The sequence below is a fragment of the Bufo bufo genome, chromosome 2 (genome assembly GCF_905171765.1).
Source record: "Bufo bufo chromosome 2, aBufBuf1.1, whole genome shotgun sequence".
In the NCBI taxonomy this organism is placed as follows: Eukaryota; Metazoa; Chordata; class Amphibia; order Anura; family Bufonidae; genus Bufo; species Bufo bufo.
This window is the reverse complement of record NC_053390.1, coordinates 14,951,019-14,966,725: the sequence shown is the minus strand read 5'-3', so window position 1 is coordinate 14,966,725 and position 15,707 is coordinate 14,951,019. Positions and strand designations below refer to the sequence as shown.

The following is a 15,707-nucleotide window of genomic DNA, read 5'->3' as shown; positions in this document are numbered from 1 at the left end:
CAGGGCTGTCCAGAGGAGAAGGTCCCAGAGAACCCTCAGGTAGATGGAGCTGAGCCCTATACACATCTATATAGGGGGGTCCTGCAGTCATAGAGGGGTCATAGATTGTGGGGGTCTCTTCTGTGGATCTGTTAGATTTCCCACCTGTCTGCTGTATTGTACTGAATTGTTACAGATGACAAATCAGGGGGAAGAACTGACTGATATTAAAGTGGAGGATGAAGAAGAGAGGATGATGGACGGTCCCCCGTGTAAGAGTGAGGTGGAGAAGGACATTCCAGGAGATGTCACCACAGGTATGGAATCATGAATGGAGAAAGTGACTTCAGGTTCTGTCCTTGGTGCCTTCAGGGCAGGAGGAGAATCTGATCACCGGCTGCTGCTCTCTGATTGGAGATGTCCCCATCACATCATGGAGTGTTCCCCTTATCCAGCTGACGGAGATCTCTGATCAGATTCTTCTCTGATCCCGGCTGTTCCTGCAGGACATGACGGTCAGTCACATCCACACACCCACTGGGGACTATGTGGGCACAGATTTTGTGTCTGTCATATCATGATGAACTACATGTACGGCATTGTGCAGGAAAGGGTTAAGTATTATTTTGGGCTCGTCAGCAGATATTACAAGAAATCCAGACATTTTGTAATTTCCTTTGTAAACGGTTAAATCAAATAAATTAGTGAAGAAATCCCCCAATAATAACAGCGGGGAAGAAAGCTCCTCATCTTACTTCTATATTTCATATATGAGGCTGGGGGCAAGAACTGAGGAGACATCTGACAACACACAAGGTCTCCTGACAACTCTGCACACAAGTCACAGGGGGACATGTTCTCTTCAGGACTTTCCTCTAGAACAACCTTAGGCTGTGATATCAGCAGTCAGATGTCTATAACCTAGTGCCCACTATACAGCTCTCCGGGAACATGTCTTCTGGGGGTCTCCTATAAGGGTCTATGGAGGGAACCTTTCCCCCCTTATGCCCCCTATCTGAGCGGTGACGGCGGATGTCTATAATCTAGTGCCCACTATACAGCTCTCCGGGAACATGTCTTCTGGGGGTCTCCTATAAGGGTCTATGGAGGGAACCTTTCCCCCCTTATGCCCCCTCTCTGAGCGGTGACAGACTGATGTCTATAATCTAGTGCCCACTATACAGCTCTCCAGGAATATGTCTTCTGGGGGTCTCCTATAAGGGTCTATGAGGGAACCTTTCCCCCCTTATGCCCCCTCACTGAGCGGTGACCGGCTGATGTCTATAATCTAGTGCCCACTATACAGCTCTCCGGGAACATGTCTTCTGGGGGTCTCCTATAAGGGTCTATGGAGGGAACCTTTCCCCCCTTATGCCCCCTCTCTGAGCGGTGACCGGCTGATGTCTATAATCTAGTGCCCACTATACAGCTCTCCGGGAACATGTCTTCTGGGGGTCTCCTATAAGGGTCTATGGAGGGAACCTTCCCCCCTTATGCCCCCTCTCTGAGCGGTGACGGCTGATGTCTATAATCTAGTGCCCACTATACAGCTCTCCGGGGACATGTCTTCTGGGGGTCTCCTATAAGGGTCTATGGGGGAACCTTTCCCCCCTTATGCCCCCTCTCTGAGCAGTGACGGCCGATGTCTATAATCTAGTGCCCACTATACAGCTCTCCGGGAACATGTCTTCTGGGGGTCTCCTATAAGGTCTATGGAGGGAACCTTTCCCCCCTTATGCCCCCTCTCTGAGCGGTGACAGACTGATGTCTATAATCTAGTGCCCACTATACAGCTCTCCAGGAATATGTCTTCTGGGGGTATCCTATAAGGGTCTATGGAGGGAACCTTTCCCCCCTTATGCCCCCTCTCTGAGCGGTGACGGCTGATGTCTATAATCTAGTGCCCACTATACAGCTCTCCGGGAACATGTCTTCTGGGGGTCTCCTATAAGGGTCTATGAGAGAACCTTTCCCCCCTTATGCCCCCTCTCTGAGCAGTGACGGCCGATGTCTATAATCTAGTGCCCACTATACAGCTCTCCGGGAACATGTCTTCTGGGGGTCTCCTATAAGGGTCTATGGAGGGAACCTTTCCCCCTTATGCCCCCTCTCTGAGCGGTGACCGGCTGATGTCTATAATCTAGTGCCCACTATACAGCTCTCCGGGAACATGTCTTCTGGGGGTCTCCTATAAGGGTCTATGGAGGGAACCTTTCCCCCCTTATGCCCCCTCTCTGAGCAGTGACGGCTGATGTCTATAATCTAGTGCCCACTATACAGCTCTCCGGGAACATGTCTTCTGGGGGTCTCCTATAAGGGTCTATGGAGGGAACCTTTCCCCCCTTATGCCCCCTCTCTGAGCGGTGACCGGCTGATGTCTATAATCTAGTGCCCACTATACAGCTCTCCGGGAACATGTCTTCTGGGGGTCTCCTATAAGGGTCTATGGAGGGAACCTTTCCCCCCTTATGCCCCCTCTCTGAGCAGTGACGGCTGATGTCTATAATCTAGTGCCCACTATACAGCTCTCCGGGAACATGTCTTCTGGGGGTCTCCTATAAGGGTCTATGGAGGGAACCTTTCCCCCCTTATGCCCCCTCTCTGAGCGGTGACCGGCTGATGTCTATAATCTAGTGCCCACTATACAGCTCTCCGGGAACATGTCTTCTGGGGGTCTCCTATAAGGGTCTATGGAGGGAACCTTTCCCCCCTTATGCCCCCTCTCTGAGCGGTGACGGCTGATGTCTATAATCTAGTGCCCACTATACAGCTCTCCGGGAACATGTCTTCTGGGGGTCTCCTATAAGGGTCTATGAAGGAACCTTTCCTCCCTTATGCCCCCTCTCTGAGCGGTGACCGGCTGATGTCTATAATCTAGTGCCCACTATACAGCTCTCCGGGAACATGTCTTCTGGGGGTCTCCTATAAGGGTCTATGGAGGGAACCTTTCCCCCCTTATGCCCCCTCTCTGAGCGGTGACGGCTGATGTCTATAATCTAGTCTAGTCAGTGTACTATGATACTACAGAAAATTTGAATTCCAAGGCATTATACAAATCATCAAAGGTTCGCAGATGTAAATCCACAAGTACACACTGACTTTAGAAATCTGTTCAGACATAGCAGAACTTAGCAAAATGGACCTCAGGAACTAGGAACCGATAGGACAAGAACTAGGAGGGAATGCAGACAACACAAGGAACAGACTTCAATAGAAACTAACAAACTAAGATAGAATTCAGACTGTGATATAACAGGACCAATCCAGTCACAAACTACAGGAGCCTGACAACGAGCTACTGTCACCCTCCTTGTTACCTCCGCCCTGGGTCTCACCCTGTGTGCCCAGGGATTACTTCTCTCTCTCTTTGTACACATATTTACTGCCCTTACCCCACTATTGGTACCAAATGGTTTACGGTGAATTCTAAGGTACAGGAATAAATAGGCTTTCACAATGGCTAAACGCCTAAAAGGTTTACTAAGCAGTGATAAAGACATATACAGAAAACCGTATACAGATCACGTACAGCATAAAGTAAAGAAAGAATCACTTAACCTGAAATCAGTTCTTGGGGAAGCTCCTCGCCACTGGCCGATGCCAAAGATATTATATAAGAAGTGTTCTCACAGAGGTCTTCTTTGGAGCTTAAACTACATGTACAGACCTTTCATACCCCCAGTTGTCCCACCCTGTGTATAGATGCAGTTTGTATGTGCTCAGATAACCACTTAGGAATGCAGTAAAGTGCAATTAGGAATGCAGTAAAGTGCAACCCTGTACTACTTATTAGTCCTGGTAACTGAAGAACAATCCCAAATCCTGTTGGGAGTAATCAAAGGGGAAGAAACATAATATCAATACATCCATAAACAGCAATGCTGGTGGCATCTTGAACCTCCACCATCATACCAGCACAAAGCTGTGGGTAGAAGTGGAGAAGGACTCGTCACCCACCCCTTTTAGATCAGTGTTCTGGCTGGAAGCATGTATTAGAGGAAACTTGTCATCTATCTTGACGTCTTTACTTAACGTATTGTTTGCTGGTGATAAGATGTACCTAGGTTTTAGAGGAGGAAAATAGGAAAAAAATAATTTCTCATCAGAACCCAGAACAGACCCCCAATCTTTATCACACCGCAAAATTATTCCCCTAATATTCATCAGGCTTCAGATCAGACACCCATATCAAATCTCAGATCAGACCCCCATGACAGATTTCAGATCAGACCCCCATATCAGATCAGACCCCAATGTCAGACCTCAGATCAGACCCCAATGTCAGATTTCAGATCAGACCCCCATGTCAGATTTCAGATCAGACCCCCATGTCAGATTTCAGATCAGACCCCCATGTCAGATTTCAGATCAGACCCCCATGTCAGATTTCAGATCAGACCCCCATGTCAGATTTCAGATCAGACCCCCATGTCAGATTTCAGATCAGACCCCCATGTCAGATTTCAGATCAGACCCCCATGTCAGATTTCAGATCAGACCCCCATGTCAGATTTCAGATCAGACCCCCATGTCAGATTTCAGATCAGACCCCCATGTCAGATTTCAGATCAGACCCCCATGTCAGATTTCAGATCAGACCTCAGATCAGACCCCCATGTCAGATTTCAGATCAGACCCCCATGACAGATCAGACCCCCATGACAGATTTGAGATCAGACCCCAATGTCAGACCTCAGATCAGACCCCATGTTAGATTTTAGATTAGACCCGCATATCAGATCAGACCCCTATATCAGATCAGACCCCCATGACAGATTTCAGATCAGACCCCAATGTCAGATTTCAGATCAGACCCCCATGACAGATTTCAGATCAGACCCCAATGTCAGATTTCAGATCAGACCCCAATGTCAGACCTCAGATCAGACCCCAATGTCAGATTTCTGATCAGACCCCCATATTAGATTAGACCCCATATCAGATCAGACCCCCATGTCAGATTTCAGATCAGACCCCCATATCAGATCAGACCCCCATGTCAGATTTCAGATCAGACTCCCCATATCAGATCAGCTCCCTATATCAGATCATATCCCCATATCAGACCTCAGATCAGACCCTTATATCAGATCACACCCCAATGTCAGACCTCAGATTAGACCCCTGTATTACATAAGAACCGCATCAGAGCTTACATCAGACCCCTGCTAGATTTCTCTGATCTTCTCTGGGCCCGCGCTGCACTGTGACCTGACTGTTTGCCAGATCATATCATAGTGCGCACACTACATCCTGACACTGCATGTACTCAGGACAGTGTAGAGTGGACCCGGAGAAAACCAGGGAGCGGTGAGTACTAACAGCACGACTCTTACATACTACTGAGCGCTTCCCTAATATACTGTATATGTATTCCATAATATATGACGGACTGATATTTTCCTTTTTGAGGAAAAAAGTACATCTTATAAAGTGCGTCATCTACTGAAGCCTGTAGCCCCAACACCAATTTTTGGCAACCTGAGTTTCCCTCACAGATTATAAGCAAATTAGATCTTAGGCTTTAAAGGTGAGAATGCCTCTTTCTCACACAGTTACTGCAGCATGTTTCCCTTAAACCTTAGACATACTTCAGGGGACAGATAAAAAATCCTGACCAAGTAATGCAAAATGCCAGCATGACCCAGATCTATGTTGCTCGATTGCTCAGATACAAACCGGATTCCAAAGAAGTTGGGACACTATACAAATCGTGAATAAAAACTGAATGCAATGATGTGGAGGTGCCAACTTCTAATATTTTATTCAGAATAGAACATAAATCACGGAACAAAAGTTTAAACTGAGAAAATGTACAATTTTAAGGGAAAAATATGTTGAATCAGAATTTCATGATGTCAACAAATCCCCAAAAAGTTGGGACAAGGCCATTTTCACCACTGTGTGGCATCTTCCCTTCTTCTTACAACACTCAACAGACGTCTGGGGACCGAGGAGACCAGTTTCTCAAGTTTAGAAATAGGAATGCTCTCCCATTCTTGTCTAATACAGGCCTCTAACTGTTCAATCGTCTTGGGCCTTCTTTGTTGCACCTTCCTCTTTATGATGCGCCAAATGTTCTCTATAGGTGAAAGATCTGGACTGCAGACTGGCCATTTCAGTACCCGGATCCTTCTCCTACGCAGCCATGATGTTGTGATTGATGCAGAATGTGGTCTGGCATTATCTTGTTGAAAAATGCAGGGTCTTCCCTGAAAGAGATGACGTCTGGATGGGAGCATATGTTGTTCTAGAACCTGAATATATTTTTCTGCATTGATGGTGCCTTTCCAGACATGCAAGCTGCCCATGCCACACGCACTCATGCAACCCCATACCATCAGAGATGCAGGCTTCTGAACTGAGCGTTGATAACAACTTGGGTTGTCCTTGTCCTCTTTGGTCCGGATGACATGGCATCCCAGATTTCCAAAAAGAACTTCGAATCGTGACTCGTCTGACCACAGAACAGTCTTCCATTTTGCCACACTCCATTTTAAATGATCCCTGGCCCAGTGAAAACGCCTGAGCTTGTGGATCTTGCTTAGAAATGGCTTCTTCTTTGCACTGTAGAGTTTCAGCTGGCAACGGCGGATGGCACGGTGGATTGTGTTCACTGACAATGGTTTCTGGAAGTATTCCTGAGCCCATTCTGTGATTTCCTTTACAGTAGCATTCCTGTTTGTGGTGCAGTGTCGTTTAAGGGCCCGGAGATCACGGCCATCCAGTATGGATTTACGGCCTTGACCCTTACGCACAGAGATTGTTCCAGATTCTCTGAATCTTCGGATGATGTTATGCACAGTTGATGATGATAGATGCAAAGTCTTTGCAATTTTTCGCTGGGTAACACCTTTCTGATATTGCTCCACTATCTTTCTGCGCAACATTGTGGGAATTGGTGATCCTCTACCCATCTTGGCTTCTGAGAGACACTGCCACTCTGAGAAGCTCTTTTTATACCCAATCATGTTGCCAATTGACCTAATTAGTGTTAATTGGTCTTCCAGCTCTTCGTTATGCTCAAATTTACTTTTTCCAGCCTCTTATTGCTACTTGTCCCAACTTTTTGGGGATTTGTTGACACCGTGAAAATTGGAATCAACGTATTTTTCCTTTAAAATGATACATTTACTCGGATTAAACGTTTGATCTGTCATCTACGTTCTATTACAAATAAAATATTGACATTTGCCATCTCCACATCATTGCATTCAGTTTTTATTCACAATTTGTTTAGTGTCCCAACTTTTTTGGAATCCGGTTTGTACTTGTTAGAGATGTGGAACGGGGTGGGGTCAATGGAACATATATGATGGAGTTGTCTCTCAGTTAGGAGTCTTTAGGAAGATCTTTTCTTTTTTTTATATGTATAAAAAGAATGTTAAAATTACTATGGAGGTCTCTCTTCTCTCTATGTTCCCGGGCACAGTTACCCAGATAAAAAACAACAACAGATTTTTGATATTTTGCTCTGAAAATGGTTATCTCTGGATTCTGGAAGTCAGATATCCCTCCTTCTCATGTTCATTGGGCTGTAGTACTACACAAAATCATAAGGATGGAAGAAATTATTGCAGCTGAAACAGTTAAATATATATGTCTGCTCCCTATGGTCTCCCCTATGGACTGACTTTAGTGCTTCTGCCTGGTTCCATATCTGGTTGGGTGGTGGTTTGCAAAAAAAATTAGAGATGATTTATTTTTCTCATAAGGCCTAAACCTTTTAGTAGAAGATACTTAATTGTTATTCACTCCTCTGTATCTCAGCTACAATGTCTCCTTCCTCCATTGTGGTGACTCTTTGCCTTTTGTTTTAAGTAACATTTTGTTGCTCTGAGGTGCAGTAGGCCACATAACGAGAAGTTCTCTTTCTGTGGTCTTCTATTCCACTGTGTATATCGGTATCCCTACGTTAATGCTAGAGATCTTATTTCTTTTGTATTTACTCTTGATTTCAGTAAAAGCAAAATGTGTTGGCGGACTAAAGGGCAGGTTGCCAGACATGGTTCTGGCCTTTCAAATTTTTGAGTTTAATTAAAGGCTATGTACACCTTTTTGGAGGCAATTTTTTTTAAATTGCATTTACTCATTTTGAGCTTAAAGGGAACCTGTCATGAACTTTATGCTGACCTCGCTGAGGGCAGTATAAATGAGTGACAGAAATGCTGATTTCAGCAGTGTGTCACTTATGAGCTAATAGTAAGTGGTTGCTGAGAACCAGCATCATAATCATTGCAGCACAGGCCTTGAAAAGAGTCACGGCCACCTGAGAAGAGTCATAGTTATTCATAATCTCCTGCACTCTCGCCCATCTGCTGATGACTGACAGGCTTGTACCTAGTTTTCTCCCTTTCTCTGTAGGAGAGAACTGCCAATCATCAGCTGATGGGCGGAAGTGCAGGAGGTTATGAATAACCAGGACTCTTCTCAGTAGATTTGACTCTTTTTTTCAAGGCCTGTGCTGCAATGATTATGATGCTGATTTTTGGCAACCACTTACTTTTAGCTGACGAGTGACACACGGCTGAAATCAGCATTTCTGTCACTATTTTATGCTGCCCTCAGTACGGTCAGCAAAAAGTTGATGACAGGTTCCCTTTAAATAATTTTTTCTATTGGTCTTAATTAAAAAATATTCAGCAGCTTCAGAATCATACGTTCACTTTGTGCCAGTTATCTAATAACCCTTATCTTTAAATTCCTAATAGCTCAAAAACACTTAGTTAAGCCACATTTATATCAGATAAGAATTGAGCTATGAGTGTTTGTAAGGTCAGAGATAAGGAGCCGTCAGCAGAGCTGCCTGATGGAACACAGTAAAAATACAGATCCTGCTCCTAGAGAATCGTAAGGCTTTAAAGAGAACAGGGCTCAACATTTTTAATAATGACCAATTAAAAACAAATGTTTAGTTCAAAATGGGTACAAAAATGCTCCCAAAAGTGCCCATAGCCTTTAAGTTAATTTACTGTATGTAATGATCATGACCAGGTGCAAACTAGAATCCTGAACTGTTAGGAAGTTATAGAAAGTTTTATAAGGCTGGAATCACACATGAATGTCTTATGCTCCTTCTTTCTGGTAGATTCAGTTCCAATTCACGGCTATATCGATAGGTACTTGAGTGTCCCACAATCGAAAGAAATTCACTGCTAGTGTGGGGTAACGTTTTAAAAAAATTATAATTTTTTTATTGAACTATAATTAAAAGTAGGAAGGAACAAAACACAAAAGAAAACGTACCAATGTAATCAGCAGAAGAGCTGCCACCACCGATATCAACTACATCATTTAACCGAGGATATGGGCGTAAAGACCGCCCACAAACGTGAGTGTGACCCTGGTGAGGAGGTACAGGAGGTATGGGGAACCAAAAATAGCCCCCACTATTCCACCATGCAGGTCAATCGCACATTGAGCCCATATGGCTCAGTCTTGACTCCCTCAATAGTGGTCAATTAGTGGGTGGATCCCCTATTTCCTAAAAGCTACAGCTGTGTGAGGATAGGCTGGGGTCAGAATCATTTAAAAGGACCTGACGATGCAGGTCACTATAGGGGCTATAACAGCCCTGGTCAGTAGATAAGTTCACAATTTAGAAAGATACACAAAAAATGAAGAACAGTGATTATGGATGGTGAGGTAGGAAGGGAGAAGGATACTCTCCAACGGGATAGTTTTCCCTAAGGAGACCCTATTAACCCCTCAGCCCTGAGACGACTCCTGATGGCGGGGCCTCTCCATCCTCGTGCCTATCTTAGTTCACCCTATCAGACCCTGATCGGTTCAAATGTCCCTTTTACCCTGACTCGTTTCCCCCAGACAGGGTTCCTTAGGGGGTCCGTATGGGAAAGAAAGAAGGCCCAAATGCTAAATACAGGGTGATAAATCCTGATAATGCAAATAGGGAAACTGGCTGTGTTGATGAACAATGAGAAAGCTTAGGATACATCACATGTGGTTCCAGACGGTCAGGATGACAGAGCTCCACATGTGTACGTCCCCATTGTGTAGCCAGTTCCCTAATAGGTGCGCGATGATGAAGAGCTCCCTCGACCCCAAAAGTGGTCAATTAGTAGGTGGTGAGGATAGGCTGGGGTCAGCCATTGTTTGCTGGAGCTGACTAATACAACACTGTAAGACAGGAATAGTATCCCTCTCACTTATCAGATAGTTGCTCCTATAAGCTTTACCCATGACGGTCCACAGCACGATCACCGTGCCTGTTCCCTAGCTCTACGCATTTCTGCTTTATATTAGCATCATCAGGAGCCGAACAGAAGCCTACACAGAGCATGATAAGAGGTTGGTGGTGTGGAGCCTTCGGCACTGGTATGCCCGTGTGCGGCCGCATGCACAGCTGACTTAAAAGTCCCCGCCTACACAGGGTAGGGCTGTTCTGGCTGGTATCCAGTCGGAAGGAGGAGGGCGGAGAGGACATCCAGAAGGTGCCTCACCACCCTGCATACCTCATTGGCCGGATCGTCGAGGTGTCAACACAGTCAGGGAGACAAAGTGGTCAATTACGCTGCTGCTGTCGTCTCCATAGTCCAGCAGCTGATTAGGAGATCAAAAGAGTCACAAACCACACAGCCCACAGCAAAACCACCCAACTGAAATCACTAGGGCTATGTGGATAATCAGATTATTGTCCACATTAATCGGCACCCAGATACCACTCCTACAAAGATCGCCACAATATGCCTAGATCATGTGGAAATTAAGTTGGCCAAGGGGTTTACCTAAGATAGAAATATCTGGGCAGATTACAAGAACGATGTCAACGATAAATATATTCGTTCAATCCCTTCGGGTGGAGCGTCTGAAGCCTGAATGTCCACTGCGCTTCCTTTTGCAGTAATTTGGTGTCAATGTCACCGCCTCGCGGGGACATACGGATGGATTCGATACCCTGTAACATCATAGGCTTGAGTTCCCCCTTCCACATCACCTTCTTGGACCTAAGTATCACACGTGATGCGGATAGTAATATCAGTACCAACTTGTCTCATAAGGAAACGTCCACAAATAGTCTCCAGCATTGGGACAGCTGTCACCCCATCCATTAAAGAGGGGAATACCGAAGGGTCAATACCTTCGCATGCGCAGGAACTGTTCCAATCTCTCGGCCTTCAAGAAGGCAGAGGTAGATGTAAAGCAGAGGTTTCAGCGGCGTGGTTACCCTGAGGCAGTACTTAGGGATGCGTACCACCAGTCCCCGGGAGTGGATCGGATATCCTTACTCAATCCATGAGTCAGGACCGATGCAGATGAGAACATCCGTATTGATATGAAACACCGGGAGGTCAGGAACATTTTGACCAGATACTGGGGTATTTTGAAACTGGACCCTGATGTTGGTCATTTAGTGGGGTCTACTCCCTCTATTACATTCCGGCGGTGACACAGTCTAAAGGATAGGTTGACTCACAGTTTCTATCAAAAACCGCAATCAGTGACGTGGCTTAAATTCAAGGCAAGGGGCACTTTCTGTTGTGGGAATTGCATTGCCTGCGGAGTAATTAGAATGGGTAATTCTTTCTCCAGTACGGTAACCAGTTGCTCATATACCATTAGAGCAGTTATTAATTGCCGGATGGTAGGGGTCATCTACTTGGCCACATGTCATTGTGGCATGCAATATGTGGACAAAATCAAGTGGAAGTTCCGTCGCCGTATAGGCGAACACTTGAACGACATCCGGAACAAATCTGACACTATAATAGCTAGACATATGGAGTTGAAACATCCAGGGCAACTCAAGCCTATGATGTTCCAGGGTATCGAATCCATCCGTATGTCCCCGCGAGGCAGTGACATCGACACCAAATTACTGCAAAAGGAAGCGCAGTGGACATTCAGGCTTCAGACGCTCCGCCCGAAGGGATTAAACAAATACATATCGTTGACATTGTTCTTGTAATCTGCCCATATATTTCTAGCTTAGGTAAACCCCTTGGCCAACTTAATTACCACATGATCTAAGAATATTGTAGAGGTCTTTGTATGAGTGGCATCTGGGTGCCAATTAATGGGGACAATAATCTGATTATCCACAGTGGTCCTAGTGATTTCAGTGGCGAGGTTTCACTGTGGGCTATGTGGTGTGTGACTCCTTTGATCTCCTATACACTGCTGCTGTTGTCTCCATATGCCAGCAGCTGATATTGACTGCTTTGTCTCCCTGACAGTGTTGACACCTCGGCGATCCGGCCAATGAGCTATGCAGGGGGGGGGGGAGGTGGGCGAGTGGCACCTTCTGGATGTCCTCTCCGCCCCCCTCCTTCCAATTGGATACCAGCCCGTCCAGCCCTAAACTATGTAGGCGAGGACTTGTTCTTTTAAGTCAGCTGTGCATGCGGCCGCGCACGACCATACCAGTGCCGAAGGCTCCACACCAACAGTGTGTGTGTAGCCAGTCCTGTAGCTTTTAGGAATTAGGGGAACCACCCACTAATTGACCACTATTGGGGTCAAGGGAGTTAGACTGAGCCATATTTGGCCAGGTGGGCTCCACGTGTAATTGACCCGCATGGTGGACTAGTGGGGGCTATTTTTGGTTCCCCATACCTCCTGTACCTCCTCACCAGGGTCACACTTATGTGTCTTGGCGGTCTTTATGCCTATATCCCCGGTTGAGTAATGTAATTGATATCGGTGGTGGCAGCTCTCCTACCAATGACATCGGTACTGTAACGGTCACGTCCACACACACACAGGGGGAAGGATAGTGACCACTGCGCTCCACCCTCACCCCTGGCCCTGCCTACTTGCCTCACGAGTCCTGGTGACAGGGGACAACTGGACGACAGTCCCTAACTTAGGATACGTGCTGGGAAGACAGACAAGACAAAATACGGAACATGAACGGACCGGGTCAGAACCAAGAGAGCTACGCAGTACAAAGGATTAAGCAAAGAATGGTCAGGAGAAGTCGGGGTCAAATACCAGGAGAGCAGAGAAGTACAAGAGGAGTCCTAAGAGAGTAGTCAGGTGGGAGCCGAGGTCACAATACCAGGACGGATGCGCAGTACAGGAGGAGCAGGCAAAAGGATGGTCAGGGAACAGGATCAGGTAAGTATTCAGCAGTCCAACAAATAGCCAGGAACCTAGAAATTAACAGGCAACCTGTAGCCAGCAGGCTGCCTGTATTTATAGTGGGGAGTGATGGTCATGTGACGTGGCCAGCGTCACATGACCGACAGACCAACCAGTTGAGCACCGAGTGATCAGCTCGGCGCTCAAGGCAGACTAGGAGCAGGGAGCCACCCAGCTAGTAAAGCCGCCCTGGGAATGAGGTCAAACACAGATCCTCATTCCCAAAGCTAAGCAACAGGTCTGCGGGCAATGGGTGACCGAGTACACCTTCAGAACCCCGTGACAGGTACTTTTTTCTTTTGTATTTTGTTCCTACCTACTTTTAATTATATTTCAATAAAAAATTATTATTTTGTTTTAAGCGTTACCCCATACTAGCAGTGAATTTAGATTCAGTTCCAGCCTAATAGGAATGTTATAAGTTTGTCTACTCTGTAGTTTGACAATCAAAACACAAATTAAATTTTTTATCTTTACAGAAAGTCTCTGTAAGAGTTCTGAGGGAAATTTCATGTTATCACTAAATTATAAAGCAGAAGATGAAGACATCATGGATCACTCTTCAGGAGAAAACCTCATTATACTTAATATGCATCCAGGACTTCACAGTACAGCTTTATCATATTATCCCACTAATCTTGAGGAACCTTCTCCTTTCCAATCAGAGATTGTTACCACAAGTACAGATCAGAAAGGGTGTGAAATCTCAGGTCTTTCTACAAACAGAAGAACTCACACAGTAAAGAAACCATACTCCTGTTCAGAATGTGGAAAATGTTTTAAAGATAAATCACATCTTGTTATACATGAGAGAAGTCACACAGGAGAGAAACCATATTCATGTTCAGTATGTGGAAAATGTTTTGTAGATAAATCACATCTTGTTACACATAAGAAAATTCACACAGGAGAGAAGCCGTTTTCATGTTCAGAATGTGGACAATATTTTGCACAAAAAGCAAGTCTTTTTAAACATCAAAGATGTCACACAGGAGAAAAGCCATTTTCATGTTCAGAATGTGGGAAATGTTTTGCACAAAAATACAATCTTGTTGAACATCAGAGAATTCACACAGGGGAGAAGCCGTTTTCATGTTCAGAATGTGGACAATATTTTACACAAAAATCAAGTCTTTCTAAACATCAATATTGTCACACAGGAGAAAAGCCATTTTCATGTTCAGAATGTGGGAAATGGTTTAAACAAAAATCATGTCTTATTATACATCAAAGATGTCACACAGGTGAAAGGCCATACTCATGTTCAGAATGTGGAAATTGTTTTTTATATAAATCACAACTTATTATACATGAGAGAAGTCACACAGGAGAGAAGCCATACTCATGTTCAGAATGTGGGAAATGTTTTAGACAAAAATCAGATCGTGTTATACATGAGAGAATTCACACATGAGAGAAGCCATATTCTTGTTTAGAATGTAAGAAATATTTTACACAGAAATCACATTTTATTAGACATCAGAGATTTCACGCAGGAGACAAGCCATATTCATGCTCAGAATGTGGAAAATGTTTTATATATAAATCATATCTTGTTATACATGAGAGAATTCACACAGGAGAGAAGCCTTATTCATGTTCAGAATGTGGAAAATGTTTTAGAGAAAAATCAGATCTTATTACACATGAGAGAGGTCACACAAGAGAGATGCCATTTTCATGTTCAGAATGTGAGAAATGTTTTACACGGAAATCACATCTTGTTAAACATCAGAGATTTCACAAAGGAGAGAAGCCATAATAATGTTCAAAATGTAGGAAATATTTTAGAGGAAATTCATATCTTGTTACACATGATAGGTCATACAGCCAGACAAGCCATATTCATGTTCAGAATGGAGAAGCGCTTTTCAGATAAATCAAAACTTGCTAAACATCATAGATTTTTACAAAGGAGAGAAACCCTTTTCACATTTTTTTTTATTAGGTTTAGAGATAAGCAAATGTCAAAAAAAATTGGGCTCTGATCTGTCCATGCAGTTATATTCAGGTCCAAATAAATTGTACCCTGGAAAAGCCTCCTCCTTTTTGGTGTCCCTTTCTATTCCTTGATTGTCCCAAATTGCATCGCACAATAATCTAATTCTGTAGAATCTGAATTTTTGCTAAAATTCTAGACATACTTCTGAATTTTAGAATTTATTTGCCCATCCCTAATTAGGTTGTTAATGGAGCCAATAAGAGGGTTTATTTTTTGGGTGGAATTAGCCCAGATCTTCCAGACGACCAAATTATGTTCCTTTAAGGTCAACTATAAGTAAGATCCATGGAAGAAAAATATTGTGTACAATGGCATAACTAGAACTGACTGCGCCCCACAGCAAATTTTGGAATCCTCCTCCTCCCCAGCAATCTTCTTCTCCTGTGCAACCCTCACTTCTCTCTCAGACCAGGCCCAACAGCCACTCTATCCATGTCCTACAAGTATATACTTTATGTCAAGTCACTGTATATAATGTCATGTATAATACTGTTGAGGGGGCCCTAACGAAATCATTTAGTCCCCCACCTGGGTGGGCCCCATAGCAGCCACTTTCCCTGCTTCCACTATAGCTATGCTCCTGATTGTGAATATAAGGAAGAGAAGAAGAGCCTTGATTACTTCC

General features: G+C 44.6%; 1 protein-coding gene across 1 annotated transcript; it reads left to right on the top strand.

Moving 5' to 3' along the window:
- Positions 1-241: 241 nt before the first annotated feature.
- Positions 242-15,485, top strand: LOC120992048 (gastrula zinc finger protein XlCGF17.1-like). The gene is made up of 2 exons (XM_040420810.1): positions 242-296; positions 13,560-15,485. The coding sequence occupies exon 2, from the start codon at positions 13,592-13,594 to the stop codon at positions 14,492-14,494; it is 903 nt and encodes a 300-aa protein (XP_040276744.1). The 5' UTR covers positions 242-296; positions 13,560-13,591; the 3' UTR covers positions 14,495-15,485.
- Positions 15,486-15,707: the final 222 nt, after the last annotated feature.